Source organism: Myxine glutinosa, chromosome 14, assembly GCF_964187855.1.
Source record: "Myxine glutinosa chromosome 14, kmMyxGlut1.1, whole genome shotgun sequence".
In the NCBI taxonomy this organism is placed as follows: Eukaryota; Metazoa; Chordata; class Myxini; order Myxiniformes; family Myxinidae; genus Myxine; species Myxine glutinosa.
Genome location: NC_136274.1, coordinates 13,980,255 through 14,000,347, shown reverse-complemented (window position 1 = coordinate 14,000,347; position 20,093 = coordinate 13,980,255). Strand labels below are relative to the sequence as shown.

Sequence of the window (20,093 nt, the reverse complement as noted above, 5' to 3'; positions counted from 1 at the left end):
AGTGGAGCGCACGCTCATTAACGCTAGCGGAAGGGCCTCCGGCCACTTGAGGCCTGTCTCGTCGCAAATCTTTGCCAACTTACCTTTCAGTGTGCCATTCGTTCGTTCTACAAGTCCCGCCGATTGCGGGCAGTAAACACAGTGGAACGACTGTATCACTCCCAAGGCCTTTAACACGGCTTTAATGACGTCACCTGTGAAGTGCCCGCCCTGATCGGATGACACTTTCTGCGGGACACCGAATCGACATATAAAGTGCCGCAAAAGGCACTTGGCCACCGTTATAGCGTCAGCCCTGACGCATGGGTAGGCCTCCACCCACTTGGTGAACATGTCCACCACTACCAATACATGCTTAAAGGACATACAAGGCGGTAAATTGAAAAAATCGAACTGGATATGACAGAACGGCCCGACGGGAGCCGGGTGACCCGCGTTGTGGCGGCGTCTGGGGGGTGCCCCCCTATTGTGCCGTTGACATATAGCGCACGAGCGACAGACCATGGTAACCACAGCCGAAAGACCTGGTGCTGCCCAGGTGGAAGTGACCTGCCTCATCACCCCCCTATGGCACACATGGCCATTTTGATGCGCCATTCGTGCCAACCATGGCAATAAAGCTCGCGGTGCCACGGGTTTGTCATTAATCGTCCACATTTGTCCTTCTGCGGGGCATTGAGCTCCCAATTTAATCCAATCTTGATGTTCTACGTTTGAGGCCGCGGCTTGTAATTGTATTACATCGAATTCTGTAGGTGCGGATGTCGGAACGTCTGTCTGGGCAGTCGCTTTAGCGCCCTGTTTGCGCGTAACTACTGGCATATTATACCCAATCTGTTGGTTTGCCGCTCGTGCTGCTGCTTCGTCGGCTCGGGCGTTTCCACGGGCCACAGCGTCGTCTGTACGCTGGTGACCTCGGCATTTAACTACAGCTATTTCACGTGGAAGCATAATACTATGAAGCAGATTTCGCACTAGGTCCCCATTTTTGATGAGTGTTCCCGCTGAAGTGAGAAACCCTCTCATTTTCCATATGGCCCCTTTGTCGTGGACCACTCCGTGTGCGTATGCCGAGTCTGTATAAATTGTCACTGCTTTTTCCTCGCTTACTTCGCACGCTCTCGTGAGTGCGTACAGTTCAGCTTGTTGTGCTGACCAGGTGGGCGGGAGGCGGCCGCTTTCGACCGTCTCCGTATCCGAGCATACTGCGTACCCAGATAACAGAGATCCGTCCCAAGCCCGTTTGGCTGAGCCATCGACGTAATAGGTGTGATCGGCTTCGTGTAGCGGAGTGTCCTGTAGGTCTGGCCTTACTGTTGATATTAATTGCACCACGTCCGTACAAACGTGCGGGACTCCCTCCTCCTTTGTTGGCAAAAGTGTCGCTGGGTTGAGAACGGTACACCGCATCACCGTCACGTTGGGTGCCATAATTAATGCTGTTTCGTATTGCATCAGCCGAGTGGCTGTGAGATGCTGCGTGTTTCGCTGTTGTAATAGTGTATGGACACAATGCGGTACCTGTAAAAGGACCGGATGTCCCATAACTATGTCGGCCGTCCGCTCAACTGCGTATCGGGCAGCCGCCACGGCTTGTAAACACAGCGGAAAGCCTTGTTCTACCGCATCAAGCTTTTTGCTGAAATAGGCTACTGGACGTTCCCTATCTCCATGAGTCTGAGTTAATACGGATTGTGCGAATCCCCCTACTGCATGGGTGAAAAGTGTGAAGGCCTTTTTATAATCGGGAAGGCCTAAGGTTGGGGCCGTTATCAGGGCTCGTTTGAGTCCTTCGTAGCAGCGTATTCGACTGTCCGTCCAGTTCACCATCCGTGGCTGGTCGTTTTTCGTCGCCTCATATAGAGGTTTTGCTAATAACGCATAGTCAATTATCCATGTACGACAGTACCCTGCCATTCCCAAAAATCGCAACACCTCCCTTTGTGTACGAGGCAATGGGGTTTCCATGATGGCCGTGACCCGGCTCGCGTTGAGCTCGCGTCTCCCATGCGAAATCGCGTGTCCCAAGTATGTAACTATCTCCCGCACAAATTGCAATTTTTCCCGGCCTACTTTGTGGCCTTTCTCGGCTAGCGCATTTAACAGCGCTAGTGAATCCGTCTCGCAGGCTGCTTTGGATGGAAAGCAGATTAATAAGTCGTCGATGTACTGCAATAGTACCGAGCCGCCTTCCAATTGGACATCTGCGAGATCGCGGTGCAGCGCTCGTGAAAACAAGGTGGGACTATTTGCGAAACCCTGCGGAAGCACTGTCCAGGTGAATTGTCTCCCCCGGAAGGTGAAAGCGAAGAGATACTGGGACTCTGGAGCTATCGGCACTGAAAAGAAGGCGGAACACAAGTCTATGACTGTAAAATGTGTAGCATCTGGCGGAATGGAAGTCATCAAAACTTCTGCATTTGGTACAACCGGATGAATTCCCTGAATTATTTTATTAATCTCTCGTAAATCCTGCACAAATCGCCACTTTCCTGTCATTGGTTTTGGCACTGGGAAAATGGGGGAGTTACATGGGCTGTTGGTTTCGATTATTATTCCCTGCTGCACGAGCGATTCTATCACCGGAAAAATGCCTGCGTCAGCCTCGTGTCGAAGTGGGTACTGCCGAACGTGTGGTAAAGGTAACCCTTCTTTAATTGGAATCACCAACGGGGGTGCATCCCTAATGCGCCCTACTTCATTCTCGTGTTGCGCCCATAGTGACGGGGTGACGGTGTCGAGTAATCCATCTGAGTCCCCTGGAGTCGTGGGGACTGCCCTAACCATATGTGTCGCTTTGGGTGGCAGTTCCACCATCTCAAATCTAACTCGTCTATCTTGAGGTGCCAAATTAATTATGAACCCTTCATTGTTGTCCAACACATGGACCGTTCGGTGTTCAACATTGTATCGACGCCTTACTGGCGTTTTCCGCAGTCGGTCCATCATCCATCCAATGCTCTCGGGTGGCCATCCTCTAGCGGTGCTAAGGGTAACATGCGCTACCATCCCCTCGGGGTACTTAGCCTTTGATCTCTGGCGTGGCGATAAGGTTACCGTAATCCCAATGCCCTCTCGGCCAATCCATATGTGTGATAATTGAAGATCAGAGGTTTCCCCTAAAGCTGCCGCAACCATGTCTAAATAATAATCATCGCTTCCAGTCGCGTCATAACATGCGGTGCAGTGCGGCGGATTATATTTCAATTTTGTGGCTATGTGGTGTTCTTCTAGCCAATCACGAATTTCTTGCGTTTGCGCGCCAATCGTGTCGATCACATGAGTCCATGTTGCTAAAGCCCCTTCCTCCAACCGCCACCAATACACGGTGGGGCTGGCTCGCTGCAATGCCATCATTAACAAATCGCGGTTCGATTCTCTGACGTCGACGTATACACCTTCCTTGGTGCACGCAATGTCACAACCTAATCGACACAGCAAATCCCGTCCTAGTAAATTAGTTGGGGCAGTAGTGGTCATGAGAAATGCATGCTTAGCTTCTAGCGGTCCGAACATTACTCGGGCCTCTTTTGATACGGGGAGAGTTTCTAATTTTCCTGAAACGCCCTGGATTTGGACGCTTTTGTGTGTCGGTTTCAAAGTAGGTAGTTGTCCCTTATTGATACAACTGCGAGTCGCACCGGTATCCACCAAGAATTTTAGTGGTTGTCCATTTACATCTAACGTCAAGGTCGGTTCCTCATCTGGGGCCATTGTTATTAATGGACATTCCTTTGGCGGCCCGCATTCGTCCCGTCAATAGGCGTTTCCATATGACGGCCTTTGCTGTCCCTGGGGTCTTCGTGGTCCCCTTGGACAATTTGGACAATCCCGTCTCCAGTGGCCCATTTGTCCACACTCAAAGCATGCCCCTCTCCCTGGGGGTCCCTGTCCTGGACCTCCCTGTTGGTTTTGTTGGTTTAGCCTTCGCCCCCCTTTATAGGGGGGTGGGCACCCTTGCCCTCCCCTCGGCATTTGTTGGACTGGGGCACAAGGCCCGTATGGCATGCCCGAATTGGGGGTAACCCATGGGGTGGGGCCCATATTTGAGGGTCCCCATTGCGGTGCCCATCCTGGCATGGGTGTTTGTGGTGGCCAATAGGCCGGCGGGGGACCTAGCACAGAACATGGTGGAGCAGCCCACTGGGGTTGTTGAAGTTGTTGGGGTTGTTTCCACGTCTGATTCCCTGGCCCACTAGGCCCTTGTGGTTCCCGGGGTATTTGCATCACAGCTGCCTGCAGTGCCAGACCGAGTGTCTCGTTATCGCTTGACTCACTCTCACTGCCACTTCCCATTATTTTTGCCCCCTTTTGTTTCTTCTTGCTCCCCATTGTTCTTGTTTTTTGTTGCTGGGCCAAATTTTCCCTTACTAACATCTGCAACATTTCTTCTTTAATTTCCTTTTTTTCCTCCGAAGAGGAGCCCGGACATTGTTCGAGTTTTGCACATAATTCATTGGTCCCCATTCCTTTCCAACCGAAAAGGACGGCATGCACTTGTTTTTTTAATGCGGGCCGAAGCCCTTCTACTAGGTAATTGTTCACCAGGGGAGCGGGTAGGTCCTCGACTTGGATTAATCCTAACCCGCCCCATCGAGCTATTGCTTTTTCTATTCTCTCTCGGTAATCGCCGATAGTCTCTCCTGCTTTCTGTTTTATGTTCCCAATTCTTCCCCAATCTGGCCCTCCAGGTGGTGCGAGCGCATTGCCAATGTTGGTCAGGAGAAAATTTTTCAAAATGTCCCAATCGTTTCCGGTCATGGGTGGCACCCGAGCCATGGGGTCATCTATTGGCCATAATGAAAGGGTTTTAGCCTTTGCCCATACCTTTGGTGGCAATATAGATGCTCCCAAATGACAAATATCTCTCCAATCTGGGGCATCCTCTGTAATCCAGTGACGGAGCAATATTACTATATCCAAAGGTTGGTCGATCAACATTTCCTGAACCCTCTTTTGCATGGCCGTTAAATCAGATTCTTTCCAAGGCACACGTTGCCTTACTGCCACGCCGTTTGCGTCTATTCCCACGCATCGCATGGGGAACACTCCCTTTGTTTCTATCGCACGTTGCACTGGTGCCTGATACTCCACTAGTGAAGGGTAAACTTTCTGACCTGGACCTATCGGGGGTGGAAACCCCGGGGTGTCTGTGCTGCTATCTCCATCGTCCTCGACTTGAGGGGCTGATGGTTGTGGGGTCTTATGAACTCTAGGGGGTCTCCCATTTGTTTCCCTTATAGCGCCCTGGTGTCGGGAACGTGCCTTAGATCCTGGGACTGGACCATGGGGGGAATAGGAAACAGGGATTTCATCTTCCTCATCCTGTTCCTTCTCATCGGAATTAATCCGGGCTACCATTAGCCTCTGACTTGTCTGCGCTGCGAGCGCCTTCATCTGTTTACCCTGCTTTTTTGGACCCTGTTTGCGCTCATCCTGGTATTTGCTCAACTCTCCTCGCAAACTCGCTTGTTTGGAGGCTGCCTGTCTCTTCACGGCCTCCACCTTCCACCAACTATAGACCTTCCATGAATCAGGTGGGAGTCTCTTCTTCTTCTTCTCTAGGGCATTTAAAGCCCCATATAATACATCTAACCTGTCTATTGCAAATGACCCTTCCTCTGGCCAAGGCATATTCAAACTCTTGGTCAATACAGCCCATGCCTTACTCGGTTGTAAAGCAGCATACCCATAATCTCTTTTCATATAAAACGCTGGAGTGTTCTTCAAAGGCTCTCCCTCCTTTCCTTTCCTATTACCCATTTTTCCTACCTTCTTGGGTTAATCCCTCCTGGTAGTCCTAAGATCGGGTCGCCCCCCGATCCCTAACCTTAAACGCAGTTCTCACGCCGGAGTAACTTAACACCTATTATCTATCTCCCACATATGGGTCTACCTGCTTCCCACTCAGGAAGCTTACCTGAGGGATATCCCTCCCTATCTCGCGCGCCCTGTATAATCGATTCGTTACCCACTGTTGCTCTGGGTTAAACTAAATATGGTTCGGAATGCAAGCCTGGTGTTACAGCCGACAGAGGTCCACACGTCCAAAGCAAGGCGGGAGGCTTCAATTTCGATGTGCAAAAAATTGCTTACCCAAATTAGGTGCCGGCAGGCCTCCTTTCCGACCTGGAACGTGAAGATCCACCTCGTCTGCACACTTGGATGTATCCCACTTCTGACACCAAAATCTCGGTCATAGACCTCAAGGGAAGGAAGAAGAAGAAGAATCAGAGCAAAAATGTTTAATAGAATCGATTATACACACATAGTGTGGAGCGAGGCTAGAGAATGTACCGCCTACACGCAGCGGACAATTCCTCAAGACACTCGCTGAAAAATAAGTGGAAAGGCATTTCATTTATAGCAAAATATTAGACAAGAATCTGCGCTGAAGACATAGCACTACTGGACCATAAGGACAACACCTCCCATTGTCCCGTCCTATAGAAGGTCAAATTTAGACAACAAGATGTAAGCATAATGATAGGCTACGCTTTTTTTGGCTATCTATCTAAACATATCAGACCCGAGCGCAGGCCGAAGTAAATATTCTTATACACTAGGCTAAATGGTAGATGAAGATTGGATACGTCCTTGGTTTAGGAGACATACTAAACACTACGAAGATATATAATTAATTATTCCCTTTGTGAAGGAGGCGTTTGGATGACATGTTTTTTCCTGTACGTGGGTCGAGAGCATTTTATCTACCGTTTGGCACATTCATTCAAGGACTAATTTACTAGGCTAAGGATCCACCCTGCACGTCGAGCCTCGAAACCACATTTTGTCCACTCACCTCTGCCTGCAGTTGAGTTCAAATCAGTTTTCAGAAGCACGATATATAATTTCAGATGTTATGATCAATTGAGTCATTTAGTTTAAACCTTAATGGCTGACATATATATCTATATATATAAAGTAGAGTTGGCCTCTGTGTCTGTATCCTGATAGATCTACGATCTCTAAGATCTCGAGAACCCGTGGACGGATTTGCGAGCGGAAAGTACTGTTCGACTCGGGATGGTCCCAGAATGTCACGGAGACATAAACATTTAAAAAATTTCGGGTTTTAAAATTAGCGTATTATTAGCACTAGCAGAAGAGAGAGGGATTTCGAAAGGGAGGGAGCGCAGCGCTTCTAGCGCTTCTGACTACAGCACACCTTAAAATAAAAAAACTTCGGGTTTTAAAATTAGTGTGTTACGCGTAATTAGCGCTAGCAGAAGAGGGAGGGAATCTAAGGGAGGGAGCGCAGTGCTCCCTCCAGCGCTTCTGTTAGCGTAATTAGCGTATTTCGGAACGTTATTTTTTCAACTTCATTATTTATATATATAAAGTAGAGTTGGCCTCTGTGTCTGTATCCTGATCTACGATCTCTAAGATCTCGAGAACCCGTGGACGGATTTGCGAGCGGAAAGTACTGTTCGACTCGGGATGGTCCCAGGAATGTCACGGAGACATAAACATTTAAAAAATTTCGGGTTTTAAAATTAGCGTATTATTAGCACTAGCAGAAGAGAGAGGGATTCGAAGGGAGGGAGCGCAGCGCTTCTAGCGCTTCTGACTACAGCACACCTTAAAATTAAAAAAACTTCGGGTTTTAAAATTAGTGTGTTACGCGTAATTAGCGCTAGCAGAAGAGGGAGGGAATCTAAGGGAGGGAGCGCAGTGCTCCCTCCAGCGCTTCTGTTAGCGTAATTAGCGTATTTCGGAACGTTAATTTTTCAACTTCATTATTCGGAATCAGTACGTCCCAGAGAACCTTCGTAACGTTACTTTTTCAACTTCATCCGATTGACATGGGACCAACGGCATGTGACAAAGAGTGAAACATACAGGCTACATTTATTTGACGACAATGAGTTCCGACTTCCGACCTCGGTGGGATGACAGGCTGAGTCAACCCCCCTGGTGTGAAGGGGGAGGAGGAGGGGAGGGGGAAGAGAAGGGAGGGGAACGAGGGGGAAGGGGATGGGAGGGGGGGGAGGGGGAGGGGGAAGGGGGGAGGGGGGAGGGGGAAGGGGGAGGGGGAGGGGGAAGGGGGGAGGGGGGGAGGGGGAGGGGAGGGGGGGAGGGGAAAGGGGGGGAGGGGGAGGGGAGGGGCCCTTCTTCCCCTGGGCACCCCCGCACCCTTCCCCTCCCCCCTCCCCCCCCTTCCCCCCTCCCCCCCCTTCCCCCTCCCCCCCCCATTCCCCTCCCCTCCTCTTCCCCCTCCCCTCCTCCTCCCCCGCTTCCCCCCTCCCCCCCTCCCCCCCGTTCCCCTCCCCTCCTCTTCCCCCTCCCCTCCTCCTCCCACTCCCGTGCAAAGCCGGGTACCTCTGCTAGTATATATATATATATATATATATATATATATATATATATATATATATATACAGTATATATATATATAATGTGTGTGTCTGCGTGTGTGTGTGTGTGTGGATGTATATAATGTGTATATGTGTATATATGTGCATATATGTGTGTGTGTATGCATGTGTGTCGGTATACATGTTTGTGTATATGTGTGTGTGTATATATATATATATGTGTATATGTGTGTGTGTATATGTGTGTGTGTGTGTGTGTGTGTGTGTGTGTGTGTGTGTGTGTGTGTGTGTGTGTGTGTGTGTGTGTGTGTGTGTGTGTGTGTGTGTATATATATATGTGTGTGCATGTGTGTTTGTATGTGTGTGTGTATATATATATATATATATATATATGTGTGTGTGTGTGTGTGTGTGTGTGTGTGGATGTATATAATGTGTATAATAATGTGCATATATATGTGTGTGTGTGTGTGTGTGTGTGTGGATGTATATAATGTGTATATGTGCATATATGTGTGTGTGTGTGTGTGTGTGTGTGTGTGTGTGTGTGTGTGTGTGTGTGTGTGTGTGTGTGTGTGTGTGTGTGTGTGTGTATATGTGTATGTGTGTGTATGTATGTATGTGTGTTTGTGAATAAGAGAGAGACAAAATTGTGAGGAACAGAAATGAAAAAACGAGATGTGTTTGTGTGTATGTGTTTGTGTGTATGTGTGTGTACGTGTGTGTGTGTGTGTATGTGTGTGGGTGTACGTGTGTTTGTGTGTGTGTATGTGTGTGTGGGTGTGCACGCACATGCATTCACATGTTATCAGAAGTAAATACATTGTGTAGATTACATCATTGGTGCATCTGATAAATTGCCAGTAACCATTTTGTGAAACTGAATGTGCAGGTGCAGCATCTAACTCAATATGTCGAAATGTCATACACGTCCATGCCCGTGGGATTCCCACGGTTGACCCCACTAGTTATATTATATTATATTATATTATATTATATTATATTATATTATATTATATTATATTATATTATATTATATTATATTATATTATATTATATTATATTATATTATATATTTAGATATATATAGATATATATATATATATATATATATATATATATATATATATATATATATATATATAGATATATATAGATATATATAGATATATATATATATATATATATGTCTTGGTGAAGAGTGAATTAACCATACAAATCACACAACAAGCAATTTTATCCACAATGCAATCACACTATTCCAACGGGCATAACACCACGGGTTAATTATACATTAGCGTGCCATTCTCTATATAATATGAAGATAATAAAATAACATGGACAGCAGGAGAATGGAAATTCTTCACTTGCATGTACATTTTATGAAGATACTATTTTTTTTCGCAATATTCAGGGGAAGGCATCGCTTCTCGGCCTTTTGGCTAAGATGAGGATGGGGACTTGCTCCTTGTGAGGAGTAGTCCAAGTCCGACCATGCATTCTATCCCTCTGGGGTTGGAGTGGGTGTGTTTGTTATGACCAAATTAAAGGAGTCCAGAGGGTGTTTACAAGAAAAGGAAGTGATTAAATAGTCAGAGTGGAAATGGTACATTTGTGTTTGTAATTAATGTTTACAAGCATTGTTTGCTTGCACTGCACAATGCTTCTGAAAGTTAAAGGAAAAGCTGAAATTCACACATTTTTCGTCTTCCAGGTGATATCTCCAATCTCAAATGTTGTTCTCGGAGAAAGAATCCTGTCTGTTGGTTCAGATCGTGTCTTCCTGCGAGGTCTACACTCCCGACCCATCGCCTCTCTCCAGTTGCGCCTGACCCGGTGGCCAGCCAGAGCCTCCGACACCAAGGATGGAATGGAGGGTTCGGGCCCAATGATCCGTGCAACAGTACAAGCGTTCCGCACACTCAACCAGCCCGCTCAGGTACACGTCTAAGATCCATCCTTAGTGGGCTTTGAATTTGTGTCTCACCTCATGATGGAGTGTGTTACCATGCATCGCGTCTGTATCCTGGTGATCAAAGCACGAGAGAGAAATATATAGTCATTTGTCCTTCCAGTAAATCACTTCTGAAATCACCATGGACATGCAGAGACACAAGGAGCACCACTTAAACACTTCCCTTGCATTAGTTATATATAATATACACATCCACACACATATATGACAATGACTAAAATGTGTGGGATAACCTAAAGTTTGTACGAGTTTATTATAACATTGGACAAATTGGGGGTTGGAGGATGTAAGGCAGTGTAGGGTAGAATAAGGTAATTCATATACTTGTGCGAGTACGAGAGATTCCATGGAAGACCATTATAGACACAGCACAGACGAGGAACATAGAAATCCCAAGTTATTAATAGTTATGGAAATAGGAGACTGGAGGGAGCATGTTTTGATAATGCAGTTAAATAACGACTGATAATATTCTACATGTTGAACAGACTCGCAACACATCTCATGGAAAGCATTGGCATAGCAAGCTAAAACTCTCCAAACTATACGTGCGCACGTTTCCCACGAGGCAATGCAACAGGTAATTATAAAGGTATACATCCGTTTTAAGGGCATTTATTTGCAATCACAATGCCAGGTGGTGAGGACCCAAAACTGGCATTCAATATGGAATGGTTGTCAGATGCCGGTGGTCACGACATTCCCATCACGTTGGGCCTTCCCAAGCCAACTGTCGGTCACGTCTTTAGGAAATGGACGACACCAAATGATTTGCAGATCTGGTCAGACAGACCTGGAAACTTCGAGCAATATCTCGAAGATTTTTTTTCTTTTCTTTTTTGTATACTGAATCGAGGCTCGTGAAAGAGCTAACATTTATTTCACAAACAAATCAACCAGACAAACAAAATATATAAAAAGAGGGAGCGGAAGACAAGATGGGGAGAGAAGGGGAAGCACACAAACACAACATTTGAGAGTAGGGAGATGTGTGGGAGGGAGAGGGCTTGGGGGGGAGGAGGCGTGGGAAGGTGGGAGGGGGTGAAGTATAAAACACAAGGACACCAAGGACTTCCAGGACAGAAGTTGGTATTTCAAAAAAGTGGATTTGGGGTGAAATTAGCAGGGGTAGAAAAGATCAAGGTTTTGGATGCGGGAAGATAAGAGATGGTGGTGAACAGCTGTTTTAAAGACCTGGAGGGTGGAGTGGGATTGAAGAGAGTGAGGGAGTTTGTTCCAGAGGTGGGAGAAAAGAGGAATGAAGGAGTGAGGGTGAGCAGAGAGTCTTGATTTTGGCAGTTTAACCATAAGAGGGTTTCAGGAAGATCTTGTGCGACCTGTAGGAATATTTGGGGGACAGAGCCCAGAGAGAGCTGGGGGGGGGGGGGGGGCAAGGCCAGAGAGGAGTCGGTAGAAGACGGAAAGACCACCAACCTGCCTGCGGTGTGTGAGTGAGAGGCCCTTGGAGTTAGCTTCATCGCGGGAGATTCCAATGATTCTGAACGCTTTGGTTTCAACACGTGAAGACGAGCTAGGTGTGAGGCAGGAGCACCAGCCCAGAGGGGAGAGCAGTATTCCATTGAGCTGCGGATGAAAGCCTTGTATGTGGTGAGGAGCTCAGGTGTGCCAAGGAAGGACTTCGCACGACGGAGGATGCCCAGTCGGCGACTGGCTTTGGAGGCCAGATTTGAAATGTGGTTTTCCCAGGAAAGATCATGGCAGATAGTGAGACCCAAAAGCTTGAGTGACAGAACTTCTTGGAGAAGATTATTCAGAAAGTGGATGGGAGGGTTGTCCAGTCGGTCTTTTCGGAGAGACATCGTAAGAGTGTGAGATTTGTCAGGATTTGGCGCCAATTGTAGCTCACATCCTCCTCTGTCCTTCTGTTGAGTTTTCCGAACATTTTTCATTTGAAATTGCCCACTCTATATCATCAGACAGAGAGCCCTGGTTCAGATGTTCAGGTTACAGACCATCTAAGCAGGAGCGAGGAGGTTATTCAGAAGAGTGTGAGGTGATATGTCTTCTGACCTTTCCTGCCAGGTGCATCCATCCGTATCTTACTCTATGGATCAGATAACATGAGGATTTTGTAAATCTAGCATTTAATACTCTACTATAGTAACTCCAGATGGAAATTAAATCCATCCGGCACTTAAGATGCGGTTTCAACGCATCCATCTCTATATAAATTTGTTTTTGTTCTATTTTTCATTCCTGTTGTTTTTGTGTCCAGTAATGTCCAGTAAAAATGTGTGTTTTTCTGAGTGTGCTAGCATTAGAGTGAGTTATCTGCAGGATTAGTGAAATGTCCTTTTTAATTGTTTATGTGCAATCTGAAAGCATTATTCACAGGAAAAGCTCTTTCAAATCCATTCCTGCAGTGTCTGGGGCTCGTGGAGGAGCTCAAACCCCAATCACGCGCACATGCGGAGAGGAACACACGAAACAGTGCTGACTTTTTCCGGAGAAGACAGGAAATCAGACAAAATCAGACACTGACCTTCGGGGAAGTGATGTCATTTCACAGGTCACTCCGGCTACCAGTGATGCTATCTTTTTGACCACTTTTCTCCCCTCACTCAGTGGGGCCACGATGGTGGAATTTACTCTTCCACATGGTTGCCAACCTACGGGGGTTATCCATGCTCTATCCTCTGTTTGAACAGCAGACCTGCCAGACTCGGAGCGGATGCTCCAACCATTACAACACCTAGTCTGGTTCAGGTGGCTTGCTTGGGCTTTACCTTCCCTTTCAAGTTCCGACGTAGATTATTTAATCTTCCTTTGCGAGGCTTGAAGTGTAGGGCAATTTTCTTTTTCTTTTTTTCAGGATTATTCACCCAGAAACACACATCTTGCACGAAGACGTGATGTCATTGTTGATATCATAAAGCAAAAGGCAGGATTTCTATTTGTCAATCCTAAATGAGACGTTTTCGTGCTATGTTCAGAATATTACAACACGTATGTAAATTTGAAATCTGCATCAAAAGCACGTTTTTTATTTTCCATTTACTTGCTGCATTTGTACCAGGGCTTGGTTTTAATAAAACACTTTAATGTAGTCGCATTTGATCGGTATTGCTGTTCGAATTGCTTCATTACTTCCAAAGCCACGTGGACGCACCAAGCATCACTGTTTGATGCCAAAAACCCTCATCAAATTCCACAATGGCTTTTAACCTCACCAGGCAAAGTACGCATGTCTTGGGTTTGATTACATACTTATTGACATAGCACAAGGTTCGACATTACAAAGGGAGTGCGTGCTGTGTGGAACGTCCAAGGGAGTTCTAACCCTGCACTTTGTAATTCAATGTTCTTATTTTAGTCTGTTGCTGTTTCAGATGCTTAAATAAGTTTATTGTTGTTTCTACTCTATTCATTTAGGTACGTCAGATCTGCCCTGCGGATTGGTACTAGGTTTGTATTGATTTAGGTGACTCGTGAGTGCCAGTCAGTGTAGGTGGAAACGCTTACCCCACGAAACCATCGGTAACCCCGGTGTAAAGGTCTCGACCGATTTGGCTTCCACAACATTTTGGGGGAAGACCCGTCTATTTGCTGGTAATTTCGGATCAATGTAGACCAGGGATTTTCCCACTAGGTAGATGGAAATAATCTCCGGATGAAAATCTTGTGCGGCATGCTTGCTCCGCAGGTCGTGCCGGTTGGCCTTGCTCACTGGCACAAGCTGTTGAACATTGGATGTGGAAGAGAGAAATAGAACCTGAAGCCAATGCTGCCATGTCTCCTTCTCAGTCATCAAGCCCCTCCCATTGGCCCCGCCATGGTGAGAAGGAACCAAAGGCAGTGCAGGGCCAGTAGGAAAGAGCAAGGCATCTTCAATTGGGAAATTTCCTGGAATACAAAAAGTGCCATCACTGCCATTTCCAGAGGATGATTCCTTGGTTTCTCATTACTGGCCTATTGTGGTGAATGGGGTTCTAGCTGCTCTTGCAATTAAAGCTAGCTGTTCTACTTGCAATCAAGTGCATATCAAACAATCCTTTCTCGTTCAGAACCTCCGTTGATAGACCAAGTATATTCCTCCTGTTCATCGAGGACATGGTTCCCAACCTTGTCTCATTAAGACCTTTCCTTGACTATAACATCTCTTGTAGCTTGTGAGGAACGATGTGGTGAGTGTCCAATGGATTATCATCTCAGTTGGCCTTCACGTGTTCATCAATTTCTATTCATGGCTCTCCCATCAGGAGGCCTTGACATTTTGATCTGATTAATCCTTCTGTGAAAGAGAGTTTACTAAACTTTCAGGAAATTTCTTCCCATGAGCAATATCTGAAAGGGCCCAACTCTGGCTGTCACCCGCTCACCTAAGCAGTTACTCTCACATGTGGTTAGCATGTCAAAATGAAAAGGAAATTGTCCAAACTCTTTTCCCAAAGGGCGGTGTGCTACCAAGCTCGTCACCACCTCCCACTCGGCAAGTGCTTCCGTAGTGAAGCGCTTTACGCGTGGTGTAAATTCAAGTTACATTGAGGTTATTTCCGAGTTGCCTTGAAGTGGTGGTGAGCTCCCACTCGGCAAGTGCTTCCGTAGCTTTACGCGTGGTGTAAATTCAAGGTACGTTGTGGTTATTTCCGAGTTGCCTTGAAGTGGTGGTGAGTTTGTTAGCGAACGCCTGGCAGGAACTAGTGGAAAACGCAACCACATGCCATGACAAGGCAGGCCCTAAGTATTACCGACAAACCTCTTTGGGATGAGATCAAGAGTTCACCCAAAATTGACCTTGATGTTTTTGTTTTTTTTCTGGATGTTGGGTGTTTTGTTTTTTGGAGACTCCAGTATGACATCCTGGAGGCACACGGGCCTTCAGTTGGCATTTCCGTCAGTTGTCATATGTGAATGTGGGGATTCACTGACGAATTTGTTCCACCAGTGTCCACGAATGCCATTCACCCCTGTACATTACTATTGGAATTGTGAATTGTTCACGGTGCCAATGACAACTCACTTTAATTGTCATTGAATGACATGACATCTTCGTGGTGCCCAATGGCAAATGCAATGAGGCAAGGGCCATGGCGCGTAACGCCCATTCGAGGGTTGGGATGCACCCTGCTTGGAAAACACTGGTCGGACCAGTTTTGTAGTCAGATCGTGAATCAAACCCAGACGAGACAATTCAGAGTGTTCTGTCCGTGAGGAGGGTAAACGCCGTAGGCCTCACTGTACAAAGATTGCCGGGCCCTGGATCCCTATTATGGGATGATTGGAGTCGTGAAACGGTGAGAGCCATGGAATTGCCCGATCTTTGTTTTTATGACCCATGCTGGAGATTGTTTGTCTTCGGACTTCATTTTTATTTTATTTACAATCCTCATTTTCATTTTTAACAATTTTTCATTTCGGTTTATTCATATTATTATTATTTTATTTACTCCTTTCTTGTTTTACTTTTTAAGCTCGATATTATATTTTTTTCTTGTTTTATTTTGTTCCTTGTGTGTTATGGTGTTGATTCTTATAAATGCATTCATCCATGTGCACCATGTGGCTGCTGGCTGCGTCATTTTCTGGGCGCACGGATGGCCGCTGATGCAGCGTCCCCTGTTGGTTACAGCAAGAATTTGCAACTTCTTCAGGGTGCCGGGAATAACTTCTTGTGAAAGACCCCGTGGGATCTCCAAATGTACACCAACATCCTGTCCTGGCAGATGGGTCCTCCGGCTAAACTTCCTCCCAATGGATGGTGCACAGATTGAACCTCCTCCCAATGGATGGTTCACCGATTGACCCACATCCCAATGGATGGTTCACAGATTGAACCACATCCCAATGGATGTTTCACAGATTGAACCACCTCCCAATGGATGTTTCACAGATTGAACCTCCTCCCAATGGTTGGTTCACACATTGAACCTCCTCCCAATGGATGGTTCACAGATTGAACCTCCTCCCAATGGATGGTTCACACATTGAACCTCCTCCCAATGGATGGTTCACAGATTGAACCTCCTCCCAATGGATGGTGCACAGATTGAACCTCCTCCCAATGGATGGTGCACAGATTGAACCTCCTCCCAATGGATGGTTCACAGATTGAACCACATCCCAATGGATGGTGCACAGATTGAACCTCCTCCCAATGGATGGTGCACAGATTGAACCTCCTCCCAATGGATGGTTCACAGATTGAACCTCCTCCCAATGGATGGTTCACAGATTGAACCTCCTCCCAATGGATGGTTCACAGATTGAACCTCCTCCCAATGGAAGGTTCACAGATTGAACCTCCTCCCAATGGAAGGTTCACAGATTGAACCTCCTCCCAATGGATGGTTCACAGATTGAACCTCCTCCCAATGGATGGTTCACAGATTGAACCTCCTCCCAATGGATGGTTCACAGATTGAACCTCCTCCCAATGGATGGTTCACAGATTGAACCTCCTCCCAATGGAAGGTTCACAGATTGAACCTCCTCCCAATGGATGGTTCACAGATTGAACCTCCTCCCAATGGATGGTTCACAGATTGAACCTCCTCCCAATGGATGGTTCACAGATTGAACCTCCTCCCAATGGATGGTTCACAGATTGAACCTCCTCCCAATGGATGGTTCACAGATTGAACCTCCTCCCAATGGATGGTTCACAGATTGAACATCCTCCCAATGGATGGTTCACAGATTGAACCTCCTCCCAATGGAAGGTTCACAGATTGAACCTCCTCCCAATGGAAGGTTCACAGATTGAACCTCCTCCCAATGGATGGTTCACAGATTGAACCTCCTCCCAATGGATGGTTCACAGATTGAACCTCCTCCCAATGGATGGTTCACAGATTGAACCTCCTCCCAATGGATGGTTCACAGATTGAACCTCCTCCCAATGGAAGGTTCACAGATTGAACCTCCTCCCAATGGATGGTTCACAGATTGAACCTCCTCCCAATGGATGGTTCACAGATTGAACCTCCTCCCAATGGATGGTTCACAGATTGAACCTCCTCCCAATGGATGGTTCACAGATTGAACCTCCTCCCAATGGATGGTTCACAGATTGAACCTCCTCCCAATGGATGGTGCACAGATTAAACCTCTATATACATACATGAACATATATATATAGTATATAGTTGTATTTTCTGTGTGTCTGTTTGTCCATCGATATAATCGGCCCCACCAGTAGTAACCGCATCACATAGCATACCGTTGGAATCCTCTTGGTAAATGGAGATGCAAGAAAACATTTTCGAACCTACGGGGTAGGGGTTTCAGTGTGGGGGAAGACCCCAAATTCTCTCCGTAAATGTGTATCGTATCGCGCCACCGGATAGTAGCCAGAATTACAAATCATTGATTAATTAACTTGAATTATACATAGTACCTGGCTCTCTTTAAACTATAAATTCCTTCCGCACAAGGTGTGGGTACCTCTGTTGGTAAATGTATATTTACGTCATATATATTCTGTTTTTTATGAAAGTTTTTATTTACTTGTATCACGTGTACTTGATAAACATTATGTGTTGTATCCTCATGTTTCTCCTCGTCTTTTGGAGCCATCGCTGCTTCCCCAAACATCCATCCCAGGGTCGGCACACAATGAGGAATCGCCCGGCCTCCGGAAAAAAGACTAGTGTGACAGTTTATAGCTGGGCTGAGATGATAAACCAAGTTAGATAGCTCAGAATCAAGTGTGCGGACCTTGAGGTTCCCCTACCAACTCGATGCCTAATTCGACAAGAAAACAGCTTTTTATTGGTTTGTTGTGATATGGGTTTTCAGAATCCTATATTATGAGGTGTCTTATGGTTCCTTTTTTCAACTCTGAGTGATACTTGTTTGGAAGCCTTGTTTCTTTTGCTGTCACTACATTTATTTTGCTGTTGTCTCACCATGGGTGGCCACAGAAGATGTTCCACATTCATTTTCATGTTTCAAAAGACACATTCCATTATTAATGTACGGTGGTATCCTGGCCCCATATATTGACAAACAAATCCCCTGATCTGTGCCAAACACTCCTAGTAGCTTGTCATGACACCTTTGCTTTGGGATGCTGTAGAAGTATGTAGCACATCGGAAATTGAGGAAAACTCCTGCCCGCTCAGTCGAACATCCTGCGTCATGGCGGAGCCTCGTCCAGGATTTTAACCTGAGCCAAGTAACTGCTTTGGCAGAACAGAAGTTCTGTGTAGACTGTAAAGCATGCTACTTGTTGATAAATTAGGCCTTGCAGTGTCTTGGATGGGAAGGAAGAATTCTCGAGATCTGCTCACAATGGTAAACTTGCAACTGAAGCTGTTGGAAACCAGATTCCATGTTGTGCCCTTAGTTATTTCACTGACAGTGTAATCAAACTGTACCATGTGGTTAATGGTACAAGAAAAGCAAAATATACCGTGGTGAGGCCTGAATTGCAGCCTCTCACCCTCGTGCTAAGTTACAGCACCCATTAATTTGTTCCAAAATGAAGGGTGTCGTAAACCCTGCTGCCATAGTGACTGCACAATGATGAACGGATGACGGATTCCATAACGATCCCTATTCAACTGCATCAGCACGGCGGTGATGGAGCCGTGCTCTGTCCTGGGAACCATGTTCGATGTGATGTTTACATTTCATTGGTTACACTAAAATTAACTATCATCAAACTTTTACCAAATTGTCACATTTGTGATCATATTAAGGATGGAATTGCCTCATTAACTTCTGCAGTGGTCCAAGTATAGTTCCATGAACGCTGAGCTTGTAATCGGAGACGCAATCAGGTGTGATATGACGAGTTGTGATTGAAGGATCGAAACTCATCTGTATACAGTCGTGGCCAAAAATATTGGCACCCTTGCACTTTTTCAAGTAACTCACAATTTTCTCTAAAAATAAGTTGAAATTGACAAAAGTATTTGGTCCCCACAATTCTTTATTTCACTGTTAATATTACAGAACCTTTGTTTTTTATTTATAACTTAATATATCTGTTTAAATCAGAAAATAAAAAGAAATGGCCTTGACAGAATTATTGACACCCTCGTCCCTCGACTTAATATTTGGTAGCATGGCCTTTGGACAAAATACCTGCAGTGAAACGCTTCCTATAGCCATGGATGAGCTTCCTACATCTCTCTACTGGCAGTTTGGCCCACTCTTGTTGTGAAAACTGATCCAGTTCTCCCAGATTTGAAGGGTGCCTTCTTTGAAGGTATTTGAAAAACACGTACAAGGCACCCAGTGCCAGAGGCAGCATGGCAACCCCAAAACATCACTGAACCTCCTCCATGTTTGACTGTAGGGAAGGTGTTCCTTTCTTTGAGGGCTTCATTTTGTTTTTTGTAAACATAGAGATGATGTGCTTTACCAAGAAGCTTTAATTTGGTCTCATCTGTCCACAGGACATTCTCCCAGAAGGATTTTGGTTTGTTCAGGTGTGTTTTGGAAAACTCCAGTCAGGCTTTCTTATGTCTCTCTCTCAGCAGTAGGGTCCTCCTCGTTCTCCTACCACAGCACCCCCTTTCATTGAGTTGGCGACGGATGGCACGAGTTGAAACTGTTGTACCTTGTGTCGGAAGGTCAGCTTGAATCTGTTTGGTCATTGATTGAGGTGCTTTCTCCACCATTCAAACAATCCTTCGCTGCAATCTTCGATCAAGTTTTCTCTTGCGGCCACGTCCAGGGAGGTTGGCTGCAGTGCCATGGGCCTTAAACTTCCTGATAACATTGCGTACATCAAGTACATCAAGGTCTCTGGAGATGGACTTGTAGCTTTAATATTGTCCATGCTTGGCCACAATCTTGTGTCTGACCTCCTCAGACAATTCTCTGGTTTT

At 46.1% G+C, this 20,093-nt stretch overlaps 1 protein-coding gene across 1 annotated transcript in view; it reads left to right on the top strand.

The window, feature by feature from the left end:
- Positions 1-20,093, top strand: part of LOC137416836 (transmembrane protein 132E) — a 624,957-nt gene that overhangs the window by 517,636 nt on the left and 87,228 nt on the right. The window contains exon 9 of the mRNA XM_078768122.1: positions 10,033-10,257. Within this exon, the coding sequence (XP_078624248.1) occupies positions 10,033-10,257 (225 nt within the window). The remainder of the gene's footprint in view (positions 1-10,032; positions 10,258-20,093) is intronic.